The sequence below is a fragment of the Vanellus vanellus genome, assembly GCF_965231255.1.
Source record: "Vanellus vanellus genome assembly, chromosome: 15".
Taxonomy (NCBI): domain Eukaryota; kingdom Metazoa; phylum Chordata; class Aves; order Charadriiformes; family Charadriidae; genus Vanellus; species Vanellus vanellus.
The window spans coordinates 9,356,943-9,379,318 of NC_138920.1; the positions used below are offsets into that span (position 1 = coordinate 9,356,943).

Below are 22,376 nucleotides of genomic sequence, written 5' to 3' on the forward strand. Positions count from 1 at the left end.
AGTGCCATTAAGACCCACGGCAGCTTGGCCTCCGCAGTACGATTACAGAGTTGTTCTTGTCTGCCATAATTAAAGACTGCACTGCAAACAGCGAGTACGGCTGCTGCGTTTTTACAGGATGAGAAAAGCTATCAGACAGAGGATGCAACTTTGAAGTTCCAGCATACAGACCATTACCTATGGGAGTTTGCAAGAACTCTGATGTCCCAAGACATTTATTGGCTTTGTTGTGAGCTATGCAGCCTTGGAATACCTAACATTTTTGATACGGTTTTCTTCTGCCTGACAAGCAAACTGGTAATACACCTGCTGTAAATAAATTAACCAATTCCACTATCAGAGTAGGGAATGACTTCATTGGAAATAAGTCATCCCTCTATGAACTTAGTTAGCACTTAACTAAGAGATAACACATCACCTCACAGCCCGTGTGACGCCTTCCTGAGTGTCAGCAGAAAAGCAACGGCACAGGAGCCTGTTTGGGATGCCTTGAATAGGGGAAAAACAGAAAAACCCTTCTCTCCATCACCCCACACCACAGACCTCTGCTGCGCATTTTGGGACCAGACCCCTCTCTGGGGACAGCCGTGCAGGGAAGCGCCGTGCCCCATGGCTTCCCCCCAGCATCACCCTCCTCTCCCTCCCTCCCTCCGCTGGCTCGTCCCTCCTGCCCACCCACGGCAAACATTTACCGACAGCGCTGCCGCCCTGGCGCCAGTCATAAGAAAACCCTAAACCTTATCGTGGGAAGGGGGGGAATAAAGTGCCCTGGCATCAGAAACCAGATTCACACCGCCCTTTGCCACAAGCACCACGCTCACAGAATAGTGCCTAATGCGCTACCATTAAGTTACATATTAATCCGAGATAAGCAGGAACAAGGCTATTAAGCGAGTGAGCTCAGCAAGGGATAAGAGCGTCCGCAGCCCCAAGCGGTAACCAGGGTTCAGGATCCACCATGGGCCAATGGCGACATTGCTGACTGCCGGGGACGGGAAGCTTGTGGCTCCCAAATTCCCACCCCACCAGGTTTTGTTGGGTTTATACAAACAGGGGGAAAACCCGGTGCACGTTCAGTGACACAGGTTGCCCGTAAGCGGGCTGTGGGGATGGGGCACTGGTCTGCCCACAGCCTCCCAGCAGCGTGGGGCACAGGATGTCCTCCCTGTCCCAGCGCGGGCAGGAGACAGCCGTCACAGCCTTGTCCTGCCCCGAGTCACCGGCCCCTGTCTGCGTGGTGGCTCTGCAATTGCTCAGGGACTTCCAAGCCAAAGTCCTCCCATATCACCCCCTCTCGCAGCCCTGGAGAGGGACGGGCACACATGGAGGCACACCGGGCAACAGCGAACACCCCTCTCCCTCCACCCCAGAAAAAACCTTTAAGCTCCTCACACACAGCAGCAGCTGAAGCTTCTTAAAGAGAGTCATGTGTTTACCAAGGGATCTGACTGCTCGCTCATTGATATGAGCAACAGGGCAGGGGGGAAAAAAAAAAATAAAATTAAATAAACTAATCAATTCCAGCCTGCCTGTGCCCAGAAGTCAAGCTCTGCAAACATGAGTCAGACATTCAGCTACCTTGGAAAAGATAAACATGCCGGGAACGCGAGGGCAGTGCTCCCCAGCCCCACGTGAGATGTGTGTGTCCCCGTCCGTCCCCGTGCCCAGCTCGGCCGCACCGCCCCAGCTGGACCACTTGCCACAGTCTATGCCCAGCCAGTGGCTAGAACCACACAGCCCCTCACTCACCCCCCCTTTTTGGGTGGGGGAGAGAATCGGAAGAGTCAAAGTGAGGAAAAACTCGTGGGTTGAGATAAAGACAGTTTAATAGGTAAAGCAGAAGTTGCACATACAAGCAAAGCAGGGAAGGAACTAATTCACTCTTTCCCATGGGCAGGCGGGTGTTCAGCCATCTCCAGGAAAGCAGGGCTCCATCACACGTAACCGTTACTTGGGAAGACAAGCGCCATCGCTCTCAATGTACCTCCTCTTCCCTCAGCTTAACACACTGAGTATGACATCACATGGTGTGGAATAGTCCTTTGATCAGTTGGGGTCAGCTGTCCTGGCTGTATGTCCTCCCAACTTCCCGTGCACCCCCAGCCTACTCGCTGGCGGAACGACACGAGGAGCGGAAAAGGCCTTGTCTGCCTAAACACACTGCCTAAAACACCAGTGCACTGTTAAAGGTGTTTCTCATCTCAAATCCAAACCACAGCACCGGCTGACAGTAAAAAAGTTAACTCTGTCCCAACTGAAACCACAACGCCACTGCACAAACCCCTTGGGACGGGGGCAGCACATGGCAAACGAGGAGGGAAATTAATTTCCAACGGGTGGGCACCGTTCGGGTTCAGACACGGCGGCTCCGGGAGCCCCCCCGCGGGGGGCCGGTGCGGGCACACAGCGCCCAGGGGCTGCTCCAGCCCCCGCCGCAGCCCGGGCACGGGCGGGCACAAGCCGGGGGGCAGCGCGGGAGCCAGGGGGGGCAGCGCGGTGCTTTGCCACCACAGCACAAGGGTGGGCACCAGGGTGGGCGCCGGGACGGCCGGCAGCACGCTGGCACCCTCCTGCGCGACCGGAGCCCCGAGCAGAGGCGGCGCAAGACGCCGAAGCCCAAGGGGAGGCTCAGCGTGCGAACGGCTCAGAAATACCACCCCTAAAAGCAAACGTTGGCCATCTCCTGCACTGAGGCAGTGCCGGTCCCTGTGGCATCTCCCTGCCCTGGGCTTTCGGTCTCAGGTGCAGAGAGGAAAGCCCCTGTGCTCACCTGAAGCTGTGGTGATCCCGGCACGGGCTTCCCAAGCAACTCCCCATGACCATACATAGTGCCCAAAAGTGTCAGCCTCCGATTTCTGTCCCCTCTTGCATCCAGCTCCCATTTAAGAGTCTCCTCGGCCTCCGAACCCCACATCCCTATGTGGGAAGTTAAAACTCACAAGAGCATCGAGCGTGCTATGAGGTCTTGGGGATGGCATGTTTCCTTTGCATCCTAAAAAAAAACCAACCCACACCAAAACACCACATATCTCAATGTGCATCTCACGAAGACGCACCAGAGCAGCTCCCCGGCAGTCTCGGTGCCAGGGTGGGCACTGGGCAGCACAGCATCGCCTTGCCCAAGCACTGGGAGAGCCCCGCACGGGACAGCTGGAAGCAAAGGCCGCTTCATCAGGGCTTAAAAACCTCCTCCTCTCCCTCTGCAAACATCCCCTCGCTTCAAATAGGCAGAGCTGGCTATCACAGACACCCCAGGTTTGGGAGGGCTGCGGGGAAGGAGCGGGGCGGGCAGCCAGGGCAGGACTCCTCCCGGCCAGGGGGAAGGAGCCGAGGGGTGCTGGCATCCCCCAGCCCCTGCCCACACCACCAGCCCCTCCAACCCACCGAGCACGGCACCAGCCTGCAGCGATGCAGCAGCCCATCCTCCTCCTCCGGCCGAGGCACCAGCCCTTCCATCCACACTGGATAACGAGATTTCAGATTATAGCAATTTATCCACTCCCGTTACCCCATTTGCCCAGGTCGTGCTGCTTCTCCAAGGTATTACAGCTAAACACCATCCTCCTCCTCCTCCTCCGCTCCCCCGTCCTCCATGCGGCCGAGCCCTTGGCATCGCTTCGCAGACACAGCCCTACAAATGCCACGATGCTCTTCAGGATGCTGCAATTTGGGGGTGGTGGTGGTGGTGGTGTTTGACCCACCGCGGAAGGAAACAAGCCTCACGTGGGAACTTCCACCCGCTGGGTTTTGGCACCCATGGAATGCAAATGACCACAACCAGGAAGGAGCTGTGCCCTCACACGGCGCAGGGGCGCAGCGGCAGCAGCCCGAGGCAGGGCAGGGGACGGCGGCCGGGGGAGAGGGCTGGTGTCAGCACCCACTGGGCTATCAGCTTTCTGCCGGGCAGCAGCAAACGAGACAATCGCTATGTTGACTGGCTTTTTTTTCTTTTTTAATTAGGTGAAAGCAGGGTTAACCCAGAGCACCCCGAAGCTGGGCAGCCCCCCCAGCACAGCGCCCTCCATCTCTTGCCCTATGGCCGTCGCCAACCCGATGCGCGGAACACGCACCCCCGGAGCTGCTTAACAGGGCCGGGAACCAGCAGACAGCCCGCTGCGGCAGCCTGGAGGCTGCGAGACCATTCGGTACAACCCAGGACAGCAGAGGGCTGGCGCTGCCGGGACGACTGCAGGCTAGCAAGGCTGCCGAGGCCTCCGAAACACAAAAGGATGCTTGACCAATCCTTTCCTGCAATTCCAACTGCAAGTTAGGGCAGGAGGATGCACAACGGGCTTGGGCTGGAGGAGAACTGAGGCAAAGCCTCATTTGCAGGTCCGATTAGCAATAAATTAAACAAAGGACCGCTTTGCACCTGGCTGTCGCACAAGAAGCTCGGACAGGTCCAGGAGAGACGGGGCAGCCGGGGCGAGGGACCCCCACACCTGCAGCACAGGGGGGCCACGACCGAATTTCTCTCCCTATATTTACCCTGGGGTTATTCCCACCGCAGCACACAGCAAAGAAAAGCCATGGCAAGATCCGAGAATCGGAGGGGAGAGAAGTTTGCTTCAAGCAGCGCTGGGGCTTTGCAAAGGGGAAGGAGCAGTGACGCTGCAGGGAGCACCGGAACCTGCTGCTGCGCGAGATCTGCACAGGTTGGTTCACCACAGAGCAGAAGTCACCGGTATCCGTCCCCCAGCACGGATTCCTCTAGACAGGCACTTCGACCGGGGTGTTTTCTGTTCTGCAGGCAGTGCCGACAGTCACGTTCGCAGAGCGGGAGAGCCGCGAGCTGCGGCTGCCCTCCTTATGTTGAACGTCAGCGAGACAGAAGGCGGTTACTGGAATAAACCTCTCTTTTTAAGAAACAGGAAAGGCGATTTGAATAACTGGCATATTTTCAACAGCTCGCTCAGCGAGGGTGGGACCGCTCACCGCACGCAGGTGAAGCCGTGCGGGGCGCACTGGCAGCGTGTGGACCGCAGCCACGGGGAGAGCACCAACACACCTCTCGCAGCACAAAAACCCCAACCTTGCGAGAGAGAGAGCACCGTGCACCTCGGCCGCCCGTGGCCTACCGCTCCAGGCAAACCCCGGCAAGCACAACAGCTCTTCACCGGAAAGTAATTTTTAAACCTGCCTCGATATCTGCCGATAGCCACACTTCCTTCTGCCCGCCTCGGCACGCACGCAGAACGCTAGCCTGCACGGCACATCTGCCGTCGCCTCTACCACCGGGTCCCCTCCAGCACCGCCGGGCTGCGGGCAGGGGCCAGGCACCTCCTCACCCCCCACGGGATGAGCTGCCCATGGCAAGCTGAGCCCTGTGGCCAGCAGCCTGTACCCCGGGAACAGGAGAGAGCTGCTCCTGCTGCAAGACATGGGCTCCCACTGCACATCACGCCTCCGGCGCAGCAAAGGTCAGAGCACAGAGCATCATCCGCCGTATTCCTCTGCGACCAGCACCAGCTCCTCCACGGCCACAGCCAAAGTCCCGCGGGGTCCCAGGGTCACACTGCCACGGGAACAAGAAGAGACGAGACCCCTGCTGGTTCCAACGCTGCTGGCGGTCACTGCAGGGGGGTGTGGGGCTCCCTGTGGAAGCGCTGGAGAGTCTGGTCCCTGCTGCGGGGCCACACCAGCTCACACACCAAGAAAAAGTCACAGCTGCTTTTCTAGAAGGTGAAAGCCTGACTTTCAAATGCCAGAGCATCTCCCTTACCTGCCAGCACGGCGCTTTATGGATCTGGAAACGTGGCTGCAAACTGAAAGCTAGAAAAGGAAGCCTTCCCCCCCCCCCCGCCAAATCCTCCGGGATGCTCAATGACTAACAACACTCGCGCGTTCCTACCTCCTCATCGCTTCAGACTTTTCCCATCTGGTTTTGTGTTTGGCCACTGCTGCCGCCTGAAATCCGCCTGCCGAACCACCCGCCTTCTTCAAAAGCCAACCTCACCGCACAGAAACGTGCCCGAGTAACATCCTCGCTCGATAGCCGGTCTCCAGGCCGGCATTTTCAAGGGCTTTTGATCCATTTCAAATAAGGCAATAAGCTTAGCCCTTGATTAAATACATAGCATAATCCACCTAAATCTTGTTAGCAGAGGAGCAAGCTGCTCGTCTCACTAGTTGTGGGTGGCGTTGCGTTTACGCTGCCAGGCGAGGGGGGCTGCCTGCCGCGCGAAGGAGCCCCTCGGGGACACATCCCAGGCGGGCAGAAGCACTGGGGCAGCTGGTGACGGCAGCGAGGTGGCACACCGCTTGCCACCGCCGCTCCAGCGAGCCCACAGGGATTCAAGGCACAGAAGTTCATGGGATCCTTCTGCAGAGCTTCCCCCTGTAACCGGCAAAAGCAACCCATGGGAGGAGCTTGCCCCCTCTCCCTGTTGGGGGGCACGGGGAGGGTGTCCCCGCGCTCGCCCTGCGGCCGGGGCGGTGGGCACCCCACAGCCAGCAAAGCGCTCAGACAAACATTCACGGCGAGAGAAGTCCCCGAGGCCGAGGGAGGGAGCCAGGCTGCAGCGCGGAAAGAGGATGCGCTGCAGCTTTGGGGAAATTTCACACCGTATCGGTCACGCTTCCCTTTCCTCGGGAGGAATGAATCAGTAGCACAGCATTGCAGAGCCTTACCAGAAAGGTCCGGGTGCCGAGCGGGAAGGACGCCACGCCACGGGTGACTGTCCCCACTGCCTGGCTCTGGGTGAGATGGAGGTGAGCAGCCAGGGTTCACCTCACGTACCCCTCCCCCCCCCAAGGGCAGCATCGCTCTGGTCAGCTATGACAAGGAGAAGCAGCGCCGCATCCCTCCCGGGTCCCAGGCTGCCTCTCCGCACTTCCCAGCACAGGTACACACGTGCTGGTGCCATTCCCAACAGCAGGACACAGGGGAACGAGACAGTTTGGGAAGTCTGGCAAAAAAAAAAAAAAAAAAAAAAACAAAACCAAAACCCTCCTTCCCCAGGTGAGCCCCGCTCCCTTCCTGCTTGGCTCTGGGGTAACCGTATAAATTTACAGGCATGTCTTTCAAAGTGCACAGCAGCGGAACACCAAGCAGGGGAAGACTATGAGGATGCTCTTCGCCTGCCCAGGGCTGCATGACCCCGCTCCCCACCAGTGATTCCCTCTGCAGCTGCCTCCGACCAAACAGAAAATCACGCTAGGATGTGGGACAGGAGAGATCTGCGCCCGAGATTACAGCGTATTTATTAGTTGAGACATTAGAAGACAAATTCCCTGAAAAGCGCTCTTGCTCCCTATTACCCTGCAGGTTTCGGACCCAGCAGGAGGGGACCGGCTCTGTGGGGAGGTGACCCCCCCGGGGGCTAATCCCGACCAGGAGGCAGGAGCCCTGCAAATCCCTGCTCCGTGCTGCATTAGCAGCTCCGAAGCTTCCCACAGCAGCAAGGCACCTTTCAACAGCCGCTGGAAGGACTGTGAGTTAATTTCACCATGTTAACACCTTATGTGGCTTCTGTCATCTCAATTACCTTAAAAAGACCCAGCACAGATCTCGGGGGGGGGGGGGGGGGGGGGGGAGTGCAGGGAGGAGGAAAAAAAATTGATTTAAGAATTAGTAAGGAGGAGGAAAGAGAAGTTCTTGGGCACAATCCCAAAGTCTCAGGCAGGTCAGGAAAAAAAAAAAAAAAGCTTCACGGGATTTCAAAACCAAGAAAATGCAGCCCACAGAGGCAACGTCTGCTTTAATGGAACGCTAGCCAGGAAGGCTCAGCAGCGCAGATCTCGCCAGTCGCCAGCTGGCGTAGCAGGAATCGGCCTTTTGGCATTGGTATCCTCACCCGGAGCCGGGCAAGGGAGAGGGCTGCTCGCAGAGGAGCCGGGATGATAAATGACAGCAGTTGAGCATTGCAGGGGCATTTCACTGCTTCAGAGGTTGCTGCTATAACAATCTTCTCTGACTCAGCAGCTGAAAGGGACGCCGGGAAGGAAGCACCATTACAAAAAAAAAAAAAAAAAAGTCATGCATTATTAATATGGGCTCTGGCAGCAAGACATGAGTTGGAAAAACACTGAGGGGGGGAAAAAAAAAAAAATAAAAATGACTGCAGAATAGGAGCGAGCTGCATGTGCGGAAGCATTTCGCGCTCCCACGGGAGCCAGCTGCGCTCGCGGGGCTGCTGCGGCCGGGGGCCACCCCGCGCCCCTCCACGGGGTCCCCGGCTGCAAGGGAACCCCGCGTTTGCCAATAGGAACATAATATCCGCCGTTTTCCCCCTCGGAGCAGGTTGCTGCAGCCCCAGCGCAGACGGCACCGCACGCCTTGGGCACGGCCCAGGCTGGTTTCAAGCCACGACAGCTCTGGGCTTTCCTGCCATGGAATACAGCCATTGGAGCCGGTTTATTTACACACCGCCCGTGCGCCTCTTGCCGAGTCGCAGCCCCCCAGCCCTGCCCCGGCCGCGCTCCCGGGTATTTTGGGAAGAGCAGCCATTGCACACCGTGCCCAGGGCTCCCGCGCCGGCAGCCTCCCGCCAGCGCGCCCACTGACGCAGAGGGCACGTGAGGCAGGAATGGCACCGAAACACTGCTTCTCCTGCCAGGTAGGTGAGGGGAAAAAAAAAAAATAAAAATAAAAATACATCAGTTAGTACTTGACTACCTGGTGCACTGCAGTGTTTGCTTTCCTCTTTTATTCTGTATGCTTTGTACGTTTTGTTCAGAGGCACTTAAACATCAGCATTCACGTAGCCATCTTCACCGCTCTCCATCCGAAATCCTTGCTCGAGACACAGCCTCTCCCAACCTGCTGCCGCGGGGAGACACCGTAGACAAGGAGTCTGTGCTCCCCTGTGGCGGGCATCACACCGGCCTCCGCCAGCCCGTCCTCCCTGTCGCAGGGTAACCCTCCCACCCCTGCGCAGGAGCCTTCTGGCAGCCCAGCAGCATATTTAAAGCTTCAGCGCAGCTTGGTCCCCAGCCTCTCCAAAGCAAAGGCGGTGGCTAAGGTAGTGCCAGGGTTCAAGAGGTTCCTTTGATCGTTCGTATGGCGATAGCATTCAAGTAAAACCAATCAATTATTTTGCCATAAAATTCCCCAGATAGGCAAACACACACTGGCTGAAGCTTGCTTATACCATAGTCCAACCCGCAGCTGCGCAACGGTTTGGGGTTTTTTTTGCCTGTATTTGCTTTCTTTCATTACATGTGCGGTGGCATCCTCCACACAGAAATATTTGTCAATTTTTACCTTTTCGAACGGCACAGGGAGGGAACAGCATTGGGGGCACTGTCTCCCTGCAGCAAGCCAAGAGCCCGCAGCCCCGGCAAGCACCGCACAGACGGCGCGGGAAAACAGCCCTTCTCTAAGGCAGCAAACTCCTACAGAACAGGGAAACTGAGGCACAACCTGGAGAGAAAAAAAAAAAAAAAAAAACACGATGCTATTTGAACCCAAGACCCCTGGAGGCATCCCCTCCCCTGCTGCAAGAGCTGAGGGGACGGGGACAGGGGTCCTGGCCGGGGACCCCCGCATCCCCGCTGCATGGGGGGCTGGCCAGCACCCCGACAGCATCTTCAGAGGGGTACTGGGACGAGACCCACGCGTGGGGCTAGGTCTCTGGAGGGGTTTGTGCCAGCCTGGGGACACCACACGCAACTGCAGGCTTGCCAAGGGAAGAGCCCATTGGTTTCACACCTCAAAACCAAAAACCTAGAAAAATGAGCTTTAGGAAGTCACACAACACAGCCACACGCTTTCAGCTAAAGCCCGGTCCAAGCAAACGCTAAACCCGGCTTGCCTTCCCCGTGCAGCCGGGAGTGAGGTGGGAGCTCAAATCGAGCTTCTTGCACCCCTGAAACAGTATGTCCATGCCTTGAAAAAACAAAGCATCAAATAAGGTGCACTAAAGCTTTACACAAAATACCCACAATCACAACAGAGCACACAGGATCTCCCAGACCTGCCCACCCCCCAGGCACAACTGCCCGCTCCTTCACTCTAGGTTTGAGCAAGACCAGCGAGCCCCAGAAAATTCCTTTTGTATGGAAGAAGGGCACCACCGCCCTGCCCATCATCCTCCACACCATAGCTATGCCCACGAGGACACATCCCACCAGGACGGGGGTTACATGTGCTGTCCCTCCGCCACCCCGGGACCCTTCCAAGTAGCAGATGAGGATGGCCATTACCCAGAGCGGTTTTCCTGTCGGGCACGGACATCACTCCTCAGCTTTTCGGTCCACCTTTCCTTTCAAAATAATAGCAGCTCCAGGGTAGCACTAAAAGCCCTGGCATTTCTCATGTACTCAATTTCATGTTTTCCAAAAAGACACACCCACAAACATCTCTCAAAAGGTTCCGGTTTGGAGGGTTGGGGTTTTTTTTTTGCATTTCAGCAGCACAGTCCACTATGCATTTTCTGCTCCATCTCCCAAAACAGGACTAATACCCACAGTATTTCCAGCAGGTGCCAGAAAACCTTCAAACACACGTTAGCCATCCTAACGCACCGGTGTTAGACAAAACCCCAGCCAGAACAACAGTCCAAATGCAAAGGAGAAAGAAAAGCCACTATAAAAATAAACTTCACTAAAATAACCCAGCAAAGGTTTCGTCAAAGTAAACACACATTTTATTGTGACAATGATGCTTCAAAAATAAAGCTGTTGAGGGAAAGACTTTCTCCCTCTGTATAGCTGTGCGTCAGTTTCTCTGCCAGAGTATTCCTCCCCTGGCGCTGCCGTGGGGAGAGCAGAGGGCTCCGCAGCCGCCAGCACATCAGCCCCAACCAGCACCACCGCTTGAGGGTCGCCAGTGCCACCCTTGAGAGCATCCCCAAAAGTTTCAATAAAATTAAGCATTTAAAGACTCCATGCACTGCCTGGATATTAAAATCCACCAATAGTAACAGCATTCAAATAGGAACAAATGCAAACATACAGCTCCCCACATTGCTCATCTCCATTCCCTGCAGTGGTCCCCGGGGTGTCCATCGTACCCTGCAGAGCAGATGCTGTCTGAGTTAATGCAATTAATGAGTCCACCTGGAAAAGAGGCAGACGATCAGCTCAGGAAACAAAGCAGCAGTGTCAGAGCCCTTATCTCCACCAGAGCCACCTGAAGTGACCGAGCGCCTGCTGAAGCCCTGGCCTTCCACAGCTTCCCAATCCCATGGAGATCAGGTCTCCTGGACATCCGGGCTGACGGCGCTGATGGTTTTGATTTAAGGTTTGGTCCGCTGCATATCATTGACGTTTTGAAGCATTTAATTTGCAGGAATGAACTGGTACATGGAAGCTTTTGTGACTGCTGATCAGCTTCCACCAGCCAGGCCTTCCAGAGACAGGCAGATGAAACGTGAACTCTTCACATACTCTCTGCAGTTGCAACACCCAGAGAGCCACCAGCAAAGTAACCCAAACCAGACATGCTTGACAGACAACACGGGTGCTTACAGGCAAAGAAAACCTAGTCATTCTCCTGCCCTCAGAGAAACCTTGTAATTCGTTAGCCTTGACCAGAAGGTGGTCTCCAACCAACACTCTGCACCACCAGCACCTTGGGTGCATTGGCACAGGAGCCGCTCTCCTGCCCGCATGTGCCTTGCGGGAGACTCAGTGCTGGAACAAAGCAGTGCTACCGAAGGAGCTATTTCCCACAGCCGCCACCGGCCTCCTTCCACACGTAGCACAGGAGATCCTGAGCTCAAGTTCTTGTACCAAGGAGCACTCGAGGATTTACTAACCCCAGTCACTGTCGGATCCGATGACTGCAAAAGCCTCCGTGGGATGCGCTGAGGAATTGGGCTGTTCTTTCCTTCGGTTGCGAAATGCTGCTTGGCAGATGCGTCGGGGAGAGGAGGGTGAAGGAGCGCAGCGCTGCCGGTGTTTCACAGTAAGATACCGCACTGCCTTACGCCGCAGAGGGAAGACCCAGGAGATGAAAGCCAGGGCCACAACAGCACAACCCTCATTTTGTTATTCCAAGTTACATCTTCACCTTCTGTCCCGGCTCAGGCAGTGCCCAGCCACCCAGCAAGCCGCCGGCAAACCCGAAAGGGCACCTGCACTCAGCCTCTGCCTGGCCGAGCCGATGCCACCGCGGCACACCGCTGTGCTTCTCAGGTGGGCTGGGTACCAGCACCCTGCCACGGCCGGCGTCCCCCGCCCCTCGCTCGGGACTCTGCACTGCCATCACCCTCCTGCCTTTCTCTCCACCATCCAGGCTCCTCCTGCTGACACCCTCACGAGAAGCGCGCAAGAAGGCAAAAGCAGCAGCTCCCCGCTCCCCCACGCCACCTCCCCACTCCGGCTCTGTGTCCCCACAGTGCCATCCCCCTTCACAGGGCCACAGCCACCACTTTGCTCCTCACCACCAAGGGCAACTCAACCACTTCCCACAGTACCACAGTCCCCTCAGTCCGGGGCAAGCCGGCAGCAGAAAATCTTTCGCCGTTTTCACCCTGGAACTCCTCTGCGCCAAGATTTGCCAGGCCGACGCATTAAATAACGCAGCGGGATCAGCCACGTTCAGCCATACAATAGCCCTGCAAGGGACCAAGGCAGCAAACCAGCTGTACAAGGGAAGCTGGTGGTCTCCACAGCGCTGTTCTGCTGACCACCGAAATGCAGTGTGAAGGTATAACGTTTCAAAGCGCTGCTGCCTATCAAAATCAAGTTCTTGCACCATAAGCGTAATTCTGGGCTAACGCTGCCGCTTCGTGCCCTGTACGACCGGTCGGCAGCAGTTCTTGATAAGTTTTGAGGAAGTAAAGCCAGAGAGAATTACAGCTCTCTCACAAAGGTAACACTCTTTCACCCAATAATTTAAATTCTCTGCATTATTTTCCTACACCAGATTCAACCAAGATAGACTCCTATGCAAACCTAAGTTTAAAAAAAAAAACAAAACCAAAAAAAAATCACAACACCCAAAACAGAATAAAAAGTCTCCAACATCTGGAGAGACAGCGGGGGACAAGCCAGGAGCGGCCAGGGCAGGCCCCTCGCCTCCCTCCTCCAGCCACGCAGCAACCACCCTCTCCACGAGGACCAAGTCCAAGGTCTGAGACATTCCTACTGTTGCAGCGAGTTATCAAGATGAAACGGCAGCTCGCAGCGCAAGCAGCTTGGAGAAGTATTACTGCTTTCAGCTGCAGGAAGGAATTCCCTTCGTTTCCCAGGCCCTGTTAAAAGAGCACAAAACCAGCAAGACATGACGTTTTCGGGGACTGTAGCTCCTTGGAGGACCCTTGCTCCAACACGGGGCCTGGGCACGGACAGAGTAACTCTGGCAAGCCCGTTTCTGGAGAAGCGAGAGGCACACAGGGCAGTTGTCCCAGGAGGGTGAGAGCCTCAGCGCCGGGACCGAGCCTTGCAAAAATAGCTGCCGAGGGGCACTGGATTCCAGAGCAGGACAAAACGGTTCACCCCATGCCAAGCTCTGCTTATTCTAAAGACGAGGCCAGTGCGATTGCACATAATTAAAGCAGAGTTTGCCTCGCAGCCCTTTTTACCCTCGCTCGCAAGGCCTCCGAGCGAGGCAGCGAGCAGAAGCGCCCTCCCCACCCGTACAAGCATCGCCTCGTACCTGCTGCCTCGCAGGGCTTCCCCGGCGGGCAGAGGGGACCCGGGCACATAGGAGAGCATCTCCTGGAGCCTCCAGCCGCTGCATCTCCACCAGCCCCGCCGTGCCTCGGCCCCAGCTCACCGCGGAGCAGAACAATCGGTTGCCTCATCCAGCGCACAATGGCCACGATGAGACAGACCCACATAATCACCCCAGCCACGGCAGGGACAAAAGCGAGCGGGCGCCGGGGAACAGCATCGCATAAAAGGGGAGCCTGCTGCGTTTGTGCCATCAGCCGGGTCTCCGGCAATTTACTTTGCAAGGTGGCTTTGGGAGCCCGGGGACGCGAATCGTGCGGGTGGCGCGTGGGGAAGACAGGCGGGTACTGGATGCGAGCGCTGGGAAGGAGGCGGCACTGGCTGTTTACATTGGATCACTGTGCACAAACTCGAGGCCACAAGAAAACTTCAGTTCCGTAGGAGGAAACCTCGGTGAAGGACAGAAGCGAGGAGCTACCCCAGGCATCACATAAACCAGGGCACAGCCCAAACACGAGCCCCATAAGCTCTGGGCTCCCTGTAGGTACCAAGCGAGGCGATTTGCTGACAGTAAACATGAATTTCTTCTGCATTTCCGTCTGCGCAGACCGAGGGCACGCTGGCGTTACCTGGTTTGCAAGGAGCCAAACACAACAGCCGGCTGGGCGACAGGCCAGCGCCGGGGTAGGCAACCCAGAGCCCAAACTAGGCTCCCCTTCCCTGTCCCCAAAGGGCACCAGGAGCAGTTTTCCAGCTTTTCCAGCCAGCAAGGGAGCCGGCAAGCGTGCCAGCTCCACGCCAATGCGCTGAGACAGCACCCAGAAGTGCAACTGTCCCAGTTTTCTCCTGGCACTGGCGCACAACTGCTCGAACACAACAAGCCTCAGCAACGCCAATGAGTTTTTTTTCACCCCTCAAAGCAGGGGCTCGGGGACAAGCTCGGCCCAGCTCTGCCCTCCACCATGGTGACAGCACACCCTGCCACAGGGATGCTTGGATCCTCGCTGCCATCCCACCGCGGGGCCGTTCCCAACCCAGCGGGGCTGACGCTGCCCAGGCAGGACAGGCGGCTCCAGCCCTGGTGCCGCGGGCCACTGACCCCCACGAGCAGAGGTTTGCTGGGGGAGCTCCTTCCCAGCATCCTGCGGCACCCAGCAGACGAAAGCCCTTCCAGACCCAGTCTCCAGCTGGTTCAAGCTTGCTCACAGCTTCAGGTCCCATTTATTTGGATTTTTTTTTTAATTAAGGTGCAATCAAGGAATGGATTAATCACTCCACTCATGGTTTAGCTGATGGGCTGCAAGTCCTTCTTCAGCCGCTTCCCCAACGCATCCTGCAAGGGACAGTTTTAGGGCAGAGGCTTCTTCAGGCCCTCCAGCAGCTGGACAAAGCCAGCCCAGCCAGACCCCACGGCAGAAGGTGGCAGCGGGCAGGCCAAAGGCCCCTGAACACCCCGCTGATGGCATCTCTCCATCACATGCCATGCGGTCGATTTATTAAAATCCCCAGCTCTGCCCGTGTCCTGTCTCACTCATTTTTCTTCCAAGATTCTCCTTACCACTCTGGCCTGAAAACAAGCTGCCTCCAAGCGCCGGGAGGATGAGCCCAGCCGCCCCAGGAATACTGGGCTGGGTTTTCACAACGGAACATTTTTGGCTGAAAGAAGGAGAGAAAAAAAAAAAAAAAAAAGGAAGCAGATCTTCTGTCATCTGATGGGGAGATGACTCAGAACATCACTGACATCCACGGGCGGGTGGGGACAGGGACCACCTTCACCTCTCTGCCTCTCCTTCCAGCATCGCAGATAGCAGGAACATAGGGTGGGACCTGACTGCGTTATCCAAAGTCCACGTAGGGAAAGGCCTCTGGGCAGAGAGCTGGTTTCAAACAGCATTTTATAACCTACAGCACCTCCAGCACCTCTAGAACTGGTGGCCATGCAGAACTGGCGGCCATGCAGAACTGGCTCAAAATGAATTAGACCACTCTAAAAAAGGAACAAAACCATCCTTTTAAGTTTCCTCGTGAAACTGTACAGCTGTTCCCTTCAGGCCCAGGGAAGCCCATCCACAGCCACACTGTGGCTCTTGGAGATGACACCCCATGCGCCTGTCCCGCAATGGGCTGCAGAATGCATCTGAGAGAACAACTGCCGGCCCCACAGCAGCACGTGAACAGGACCAGCCAGGCTGTGTTTATAGAGGGAGCAGGCGGCGGCTGCACCACCCGTTAGCACCTGCGTGAAATTGTCCTCCAACAGATGCAAGACAATGGCTCAACAGCTCTGAGGCCAGCCTGCAGGACACTAGCCAGGACAGCAAAGCCCTGGGCCACCAAGCTAGGGAGGAGTGTGGTGGGGAGGCCCAGAACACATGCCCTCACTCAGGCTGTGCCCAGGACACAAACCCCCACGAGCTGAGCTTCACACACCAGCCAACCCCCACTTAGCCCCACAGAAGGCTCCCAAATCCCAGCACCAGCCATGGGACATCATCTGTCAATAAAAACCCACACAGTTCACCTTGAAAAGCATGCATAGGTCTCCCTGGGATGTCCAAGCTAGGGATGGCATGAGCAATACCAATGACATTTCAAGGAGAAACTCCCATTGGCAAGATTTCTTTCAAAAGGGTCTTTTTAAATAAAAATTAATTGTTATCAAAGTTCGGTTGAAGGCCAAACCACGAGCCTTGGCTCCTCACAAAAACGAGCTACACTGCACAACGGCAACAGCTGCCTTCCGAGGCAAGAGCTGCCCCGTACATCCCGGGAGATGGGCACACAGCTCCCCCGGCAAGAGGTGCTAGCCATTTTGGCACACGGCTACTCCAGCCCCCCATTTGTGAAGCACATTATGAAAATTTAGATAGGCACGAGCACGCTCTCCTTCTAAAATACACACTCCTCATCATCCCACTTGACCAAAAGAGTAGGATTTCCGCCAGAGAGCGAGTTTAGACCACAAACACTTGGACAACACTTCTTCAAAACAAACTCCCCGGCAGGCAGGAGGCAGGCGGGCAGCAGGCAGGAGGCAGACTCGCTGCCCCCCTGCTCGCCCCTGGCAGCGGCACCGCTCGGCCCCGCCAGCCCGGGGAACCCCGCGGGGAGCGCGGCCGACACCTCCCGCCGCCCCTCCGCGCCGCGGGGACCGGCACCCCCGCGTGTTCCCGCCCCGAGGGGCACGAGTGGGCACCAGGCGCACACACACGGGGAACCCCCCCCCCCCCGGCTGCGGGCTCTCCCCAGCGCCGGCGGGAGGCGGAGACGCGCTGCCCGAGCGCCGAGCCCCGGGGCAGCGCCGGGCCCGGGCCGCCCCTCTCCGGGCAGCGGCCGCCGGGGATACCGCGGCCCCCGGGCCGGCCGGGCGCGGATTACTCAGCGTTTCCAGCGAGAGACGGCCGTGCCCCCGCCCCGCACCCCCGGGCCCGCCGCTTACCGATGCCCGGCGCCACATAGACGAAGTAGAGGAAGGAGGAGGAGAGCGAGAAAAGGAAGAGCGCGGCCAGCAGCGAGCGCCGGGGCAGCAGCCGCCAGGCGCCGCGGGGGCCGCGGGGCCACCGCATGGCCGATCCGCCGCCGCCCTGCTGCCGCTGCCGCCGCACCGCCGCCGCCGACCGCTCACATGCGCCGAGGCCCGGCGGAAGGCGCCGCGCCGGGGCCGCTCCGAGCCGCCGCCCGCGCCCAGCGCCGCCGCATGAATGAGCCGGGGCGGGGCGGGGCGGGGCGGGGCGCGAGGCGCGGGGCGGGCGGGGCGGGGCCACGCGGGGACCGGCTGCAAACTCCCGCCGCCGCCGCCGCTGCAGCACCCGGGGGTCCTGGGCTGCGTACCGGCTGCGGCACTGCGGTACTGCTGGTGGTCCTGGGGCACACGGCAGTGCAGCTGGGGCGCCACCGATGGGCCTGGGACACCGGGCAGTGGCCCCGGGACAACCAGCCATGGACCTAGGGCACCACTGATGGGCCTGGGACACCGGGCAGTGACCCCGGGACACCCAGCCATGTAGCTGGGGTGCCACCAATGGGCCTGGGACATCGGACAGTGACACCAGGACGCCCAGCCATAGACCTAGGGCACCACTGATGGGCCTGGGACACCAGGCAGTGGCCCCGGGACACCCTGCAGTGACCCCAAGACACCCAGCCGTGGACCTAGGGCACCACCAATGGGCCTGGGATACCGGGCAATGGCCCTGGGACACCTGGCCACGGACCTGGGGCACCCAGCAAAGGCCTTGTGACGCTCAACCATGGCCCCAGGACACCCAGCCTTGGCTACAGTACACATAGCAGTGGCCTGAGGACAGCCGGCCATGGTCCTGGAACACCTGCCAAGGGTCCTGAGACACCCAGCAATGGCCCTGGGGCACCCTGCAATGGCCCCAAGACACCCAGAAATGGTTCAGGGCACCCAGCTGTGGTCCTGGGACACCCAGCATCAGGAGAGCAAGGTCTGACGCCCCCAGCCTGTAGCCCACCAGGCAGCAGGGGTTTGTTTGGACAAGTGCTGGGTGCCCCCCCAGGCACTGCACGGGAGGAGGCACAGCCCCAGAGGAGGTAATGGGCACAGATGGGTGGAAGCGGAGAGGGGGCGAAGTCGTCATGGTCAATGCAATAATCAGCACTAGCAGCAATCAGCAGCCTGGTCGGTTAAAGAGTAATTAAGTAGTTTTGCACATGTTTGTGGGCAGTTCCTCCGTTGTGTGTAGGAGGAGTTGGAAGGAGATACGGAGATGCCTGAAAACGAAAAAAATGGGAGAGAAGAAACACCATTCCCAACAGGGGAGCCAGGAGAAATAGCTGCAGAGCAGATGGGGCCCAGTCCAGCCTACAGAGCTGCGTTCTTTGCCTCATTTATGAGTGCAGGACCTGTGCAACTCAGACTTTGTTCGGTGGAGGCCAGAGGGAGAGATAAGTCCTTGTTTCACCAACAGATAGAGCAGAGAAAACCAAGCCCAGGCTCCAGGCCCAGGGAGAGAAGCCGGGCTGTGACCGGGTGTGCGGGCAGGGGCTGGCTGCCTCCACCCAGCGACACCTCCAGGAACGGTGGGCCATGGGGTGGGAGATGGGGACAGACCATCTGCCAGGACGTGCTCGGTGTGTCCCCGACTGCCTCCGCACCCCGAGGGTGAGCCTCTCCCTGGCAGGGAACGAGGCATTGCTCAATCCAAACTTCCGACAGCCCAGCCGGACGGTGGCTGCCTGGCTGTGGGCTGAGGGGTGCGCGGCACTGGCCCCACGTCAGCCTGGGGCCACACGCTGGGATAAAGGGTTCTCCTGGTACAACTGTGTATCACAGGAATCTCATGAAGAACTAGCCCCACTTTCAGCCTGGATGCAGTACGGGCAAGTAAAGAAAACAGTTCCCACATTCAACAAATGGGAGAGAAATACAGTCCTGCTAGATACATATCTTCCCAGAGTAGGGAGGAGATAAAAGTGAAAATAAAATAAAAAAGAGCAGGGATTAGCAGAAAAGTGGAAGTCTCTCTTTAAAAGGTAAGGCGTTCACTTTTTTAATGTGCCAAGGCGCAGAAGGATCTCAAGGACAGGGGATCCTCAAGAGCCAGGAGGCTGAGGAGGAAAGCAGGGATTTCCCTGGAGAGGCTGCATGAGCTGTGTTAGCTTCAGGAACCAGGAAACTGGTACTCGTTCTTGTTTTCCAGGATTGCCACACCACCACCACCTTAATTGAAATAAATTAAATCCCGAGCCCTATTAATTTCTGGGAGCCCACAATACTCCAGCAGAACTGCATGGCCAAGTTGTGGCGAGATTTGCTGTTCACAAAATAGCTTTTATCCAACTCCTAAAAGCATGCCTTGGGCGAGGAAACCCAACAAGATTTCTCGGTTGGTTTATGATTTGTTTGATGCAGACATGGTCAAAGGTGAGACATCGTCGCAACCAATAATCTAACCTTTTGAGCATATTTAATCAGCAATGACATTGCTGGAGGAGCCACCCAGAAACTCACTCCCAGGCCCAGGCTGCCACAATGGGGACTGTCACGGAGCAGTGAAGTCAGGGAAACCCTGGAGCCGCACCGGGGTGTCCCGGTTTGAGGACATGCCTGCCCCGCTGCCCTGGCTCTGACTCACCTCCCCTCTCCCTCTCTCCGGGGCTCAGCTCAGCCTCAGTCAACCCATTTCACTTTCCCCCCCCCTTTTTTTTTTTCTTACTCTGTCTCCTCCTCTTCGCCCTGCCCTGCCCCTCCACTGCATCCCAGCTAAGGGATTAGAAACACCAGGGAAAGCCGTTCTCCCTCCCTTCGCCCTCTTCCAATAAAAAAATAAAGCGAAACAGGAAGAGAGGTTTAAAAGTCCCAGATTGTTCCATAGGGCCAGGTTAGGACTTTGGGGTGGGAGCACTTCCAAGCAGGGCCGGTGCAGGGAGGGCGCAGGCGGCTCGTCCCCGGGGAGTCCCAGCTCTGCCTCACCACCTTCCTCCGCCACCCGTGCTCCAGCCTGCACCAGCTACTCCAGCCCTCCCAGCCTGGGGCGGATAAGCAAAGTCCCACTTTCTGCAGAGTTTAATGTACCGATGGTGCCTGAGACACTTTAAGGAGAGCTTGTGTGAGCAGCTCTGCCGGCAGCCTGAAGGGGAAGGTAAGGTCTGTTGGTGCGTGGCTATGAGTAGGAATGGAGGGACAGGTCCTGCCAGTGCACCTACACTCAGAAGAAGATGTAGCTGCACCCTTAGAGCATGTCTCCACATAAAAGGCATTCTGCATCACTGGAGGGAGAGCTCTGTTTTGATGGCTCGGGGGTGCCCCGGCACGAGTGTGGTGCTCGGAGGGAGGGTACGGACACTTATTGCACCACACGCAGTCTGGAGAGGTTGGAGCTGCGTATTCACAGTGGCACCAACACAGTTGCTCAAGTGCCGTGCATGGGAGACCAACCTGGCAGCTATCATTGCTCACTCCTGATGAACGCTGGCATGGCCAGGCTGGGCGGGCGTCTGACAGACCAGATCCTGCACCCAGCCACGAGAGCGCCGGAGCCACCGTGGGAGAGGGTGGCCAGGCGCCTTGCACCCTGCAGAGAACAAACCCACCTGCCCGAGAAGCTCCCCGCGGTCTTGGACCTCGGCCGGGCAGTGCCACGCGGTCCCGAGGGCCAGCGGGGAGCAGGCAGGGCTGGGGACCGCTGCCCAGCAGGGTTAGCGGCAGAGCCTTACGCAGGAGCTGACCCCAGAGCAGGCAGCCAGGTAAAAGGGCTGCTGTGAGGAATATAATCCTCGTGTTTGGGGCTTGAAACAGTCATTAAAGGGCTGCTCCGCTCTGACTGCCCATCTCTCATTGACACTTTTTGCAGAGGCTCGATGTGGACTATCTAATCTGGGTAATCTTTGTTCTGCCACTTTGGCAAAGGACAGATTGTAGCAAGGGTGTCACAGCCCTCGCTAGCGTTTTGCAGTCTTTGTCACGGTCTCTGGAGCTTCTGGCACCTTCAGCCCCAACGGTAGAGACTTTCCAGAATAGACTCCATCCTGTGCTTAGGAAAATGCCTCCATTTATAAAGGTGAGGACAGTCATCATCGCACCGTGTCAGCCCTCCAGCTGCTCAGCAATGCTGTTTGCTTTGGATCTTCCCTGGAGTTTCTGTTGCCAGACGGTTTGTGAGCGAGGTGGGAACCTGAGCTGTGTCTCTCAGGGAGAGACGGGGACTTGGGGTGTATTGGATGCTGACCGGCTCTCAGCTTTGCAACAGCAACATGCTTCCTCTATTTTTTACTAAAAGCCTCTTTGCAACACAGGGCTTGCTCCAGCTCCATTTAAAGCCAACACGGTGTCATCACCAGCTTTGAGCAGGACACAAAGGATGCATGCATAGTAGGAATGTAAATATTTTCTACATGTACACCCACAGACAAAGTGTATGCAATAAATATTCACTCAGCATATCGTTTGCTGTGTGCCAGATCATAGACATAATTATTGATGCAGCAGGTTTTCAGAAAGACACAACAGGGTGTGTACTTAATTTGGCAATAAGAGCACACCTAAGTGGCCCTGGCATTTTCGGCTGGGTATTAGACCACTGCCACCCACGGGCGCTGCTATTTTATCTCGCATCGATGCGTCAGCAGTAACAGAAAGGAAACCAAAGGCAGATATTTGTTTATTAAGATGGAAAAACTCCACTGAACACTGCAAGGTGCTCTTTGCAAGCAGGACTGCTGTAGACCAGTTCTCAGATTATGCCACCCACTAGACTTTCTAACAAGGCTATTAGGGCTCTGATGCTAATAGTACCTGTACACGTGCCTAACCATAGGGATGGCTCATTCTACCACAGTCAACAGATGTGTCATAGCTCCCAAAAGGAGGCAATATCGACAGAAATGATTTTGCAGAGCTCCATGTTCCCTTGGAAGGTGGCTGTCATCACAAAAAAGAGGCGAAAATATTAAGCTTGTCACGGCACTTTGCAGAGACTCAATTGATTCGGCTGGCTCTGTTTGCATCAGCCCACCTCTGAAGGCTGATGATCTATCCCAGTCAAAGTGGACTTGCGCAAAGACTCATAAAATGCCTTTGAGACCTAAATATTTTGTCAAAGGAATACATCAGGCTGTACTTTCCAAAATTTCCCAAGGAAGGAAACTTCAGCAGACAAGAGATAAAATTGTTGTGTAATTTAGTGTAAGTAATTTATTGAGATTTTAACATATCACTTAACAAAGTTCCTCTCAAAAAGCTATGACTGTTTCTGGGCTAAAATACTGCCAAACAGCCCAAACTGTCTGAGAGTCAGAAAATAAACAGGCCGTTTTCAGCACACCAGGAGGTCAAGATGGGGATGCCA

General features: G+C 56.8%; 1 protein-coding gene across 1 annotated transcript in view; it reads right to left on the reverse strand.

The window, feature by feature from the left end:
• B4GALT5 (beta-1,4-galactosyltransferase 5) overlaps positions 1-17,129 on the reverse strand; it is a gene marked incomplete at its 5' end in the record, with an annotated part of 36,824 nt that extends 19,695 nt beyond the window's left edge. Inside the window, one exon of the mRNA XM_082491242.1 lies at positions 17,003-17,129. Within this exon, the coding sequence (XP_082347368.1) occupies positions 17,003-17,129 (127 nt within the window). The remainder of the gene's footprint in view (positions 1-17,002) is intronic.
• Between the last annotated feature and the right edge of the window lie 5,247 nt (positions 17,130-22,376).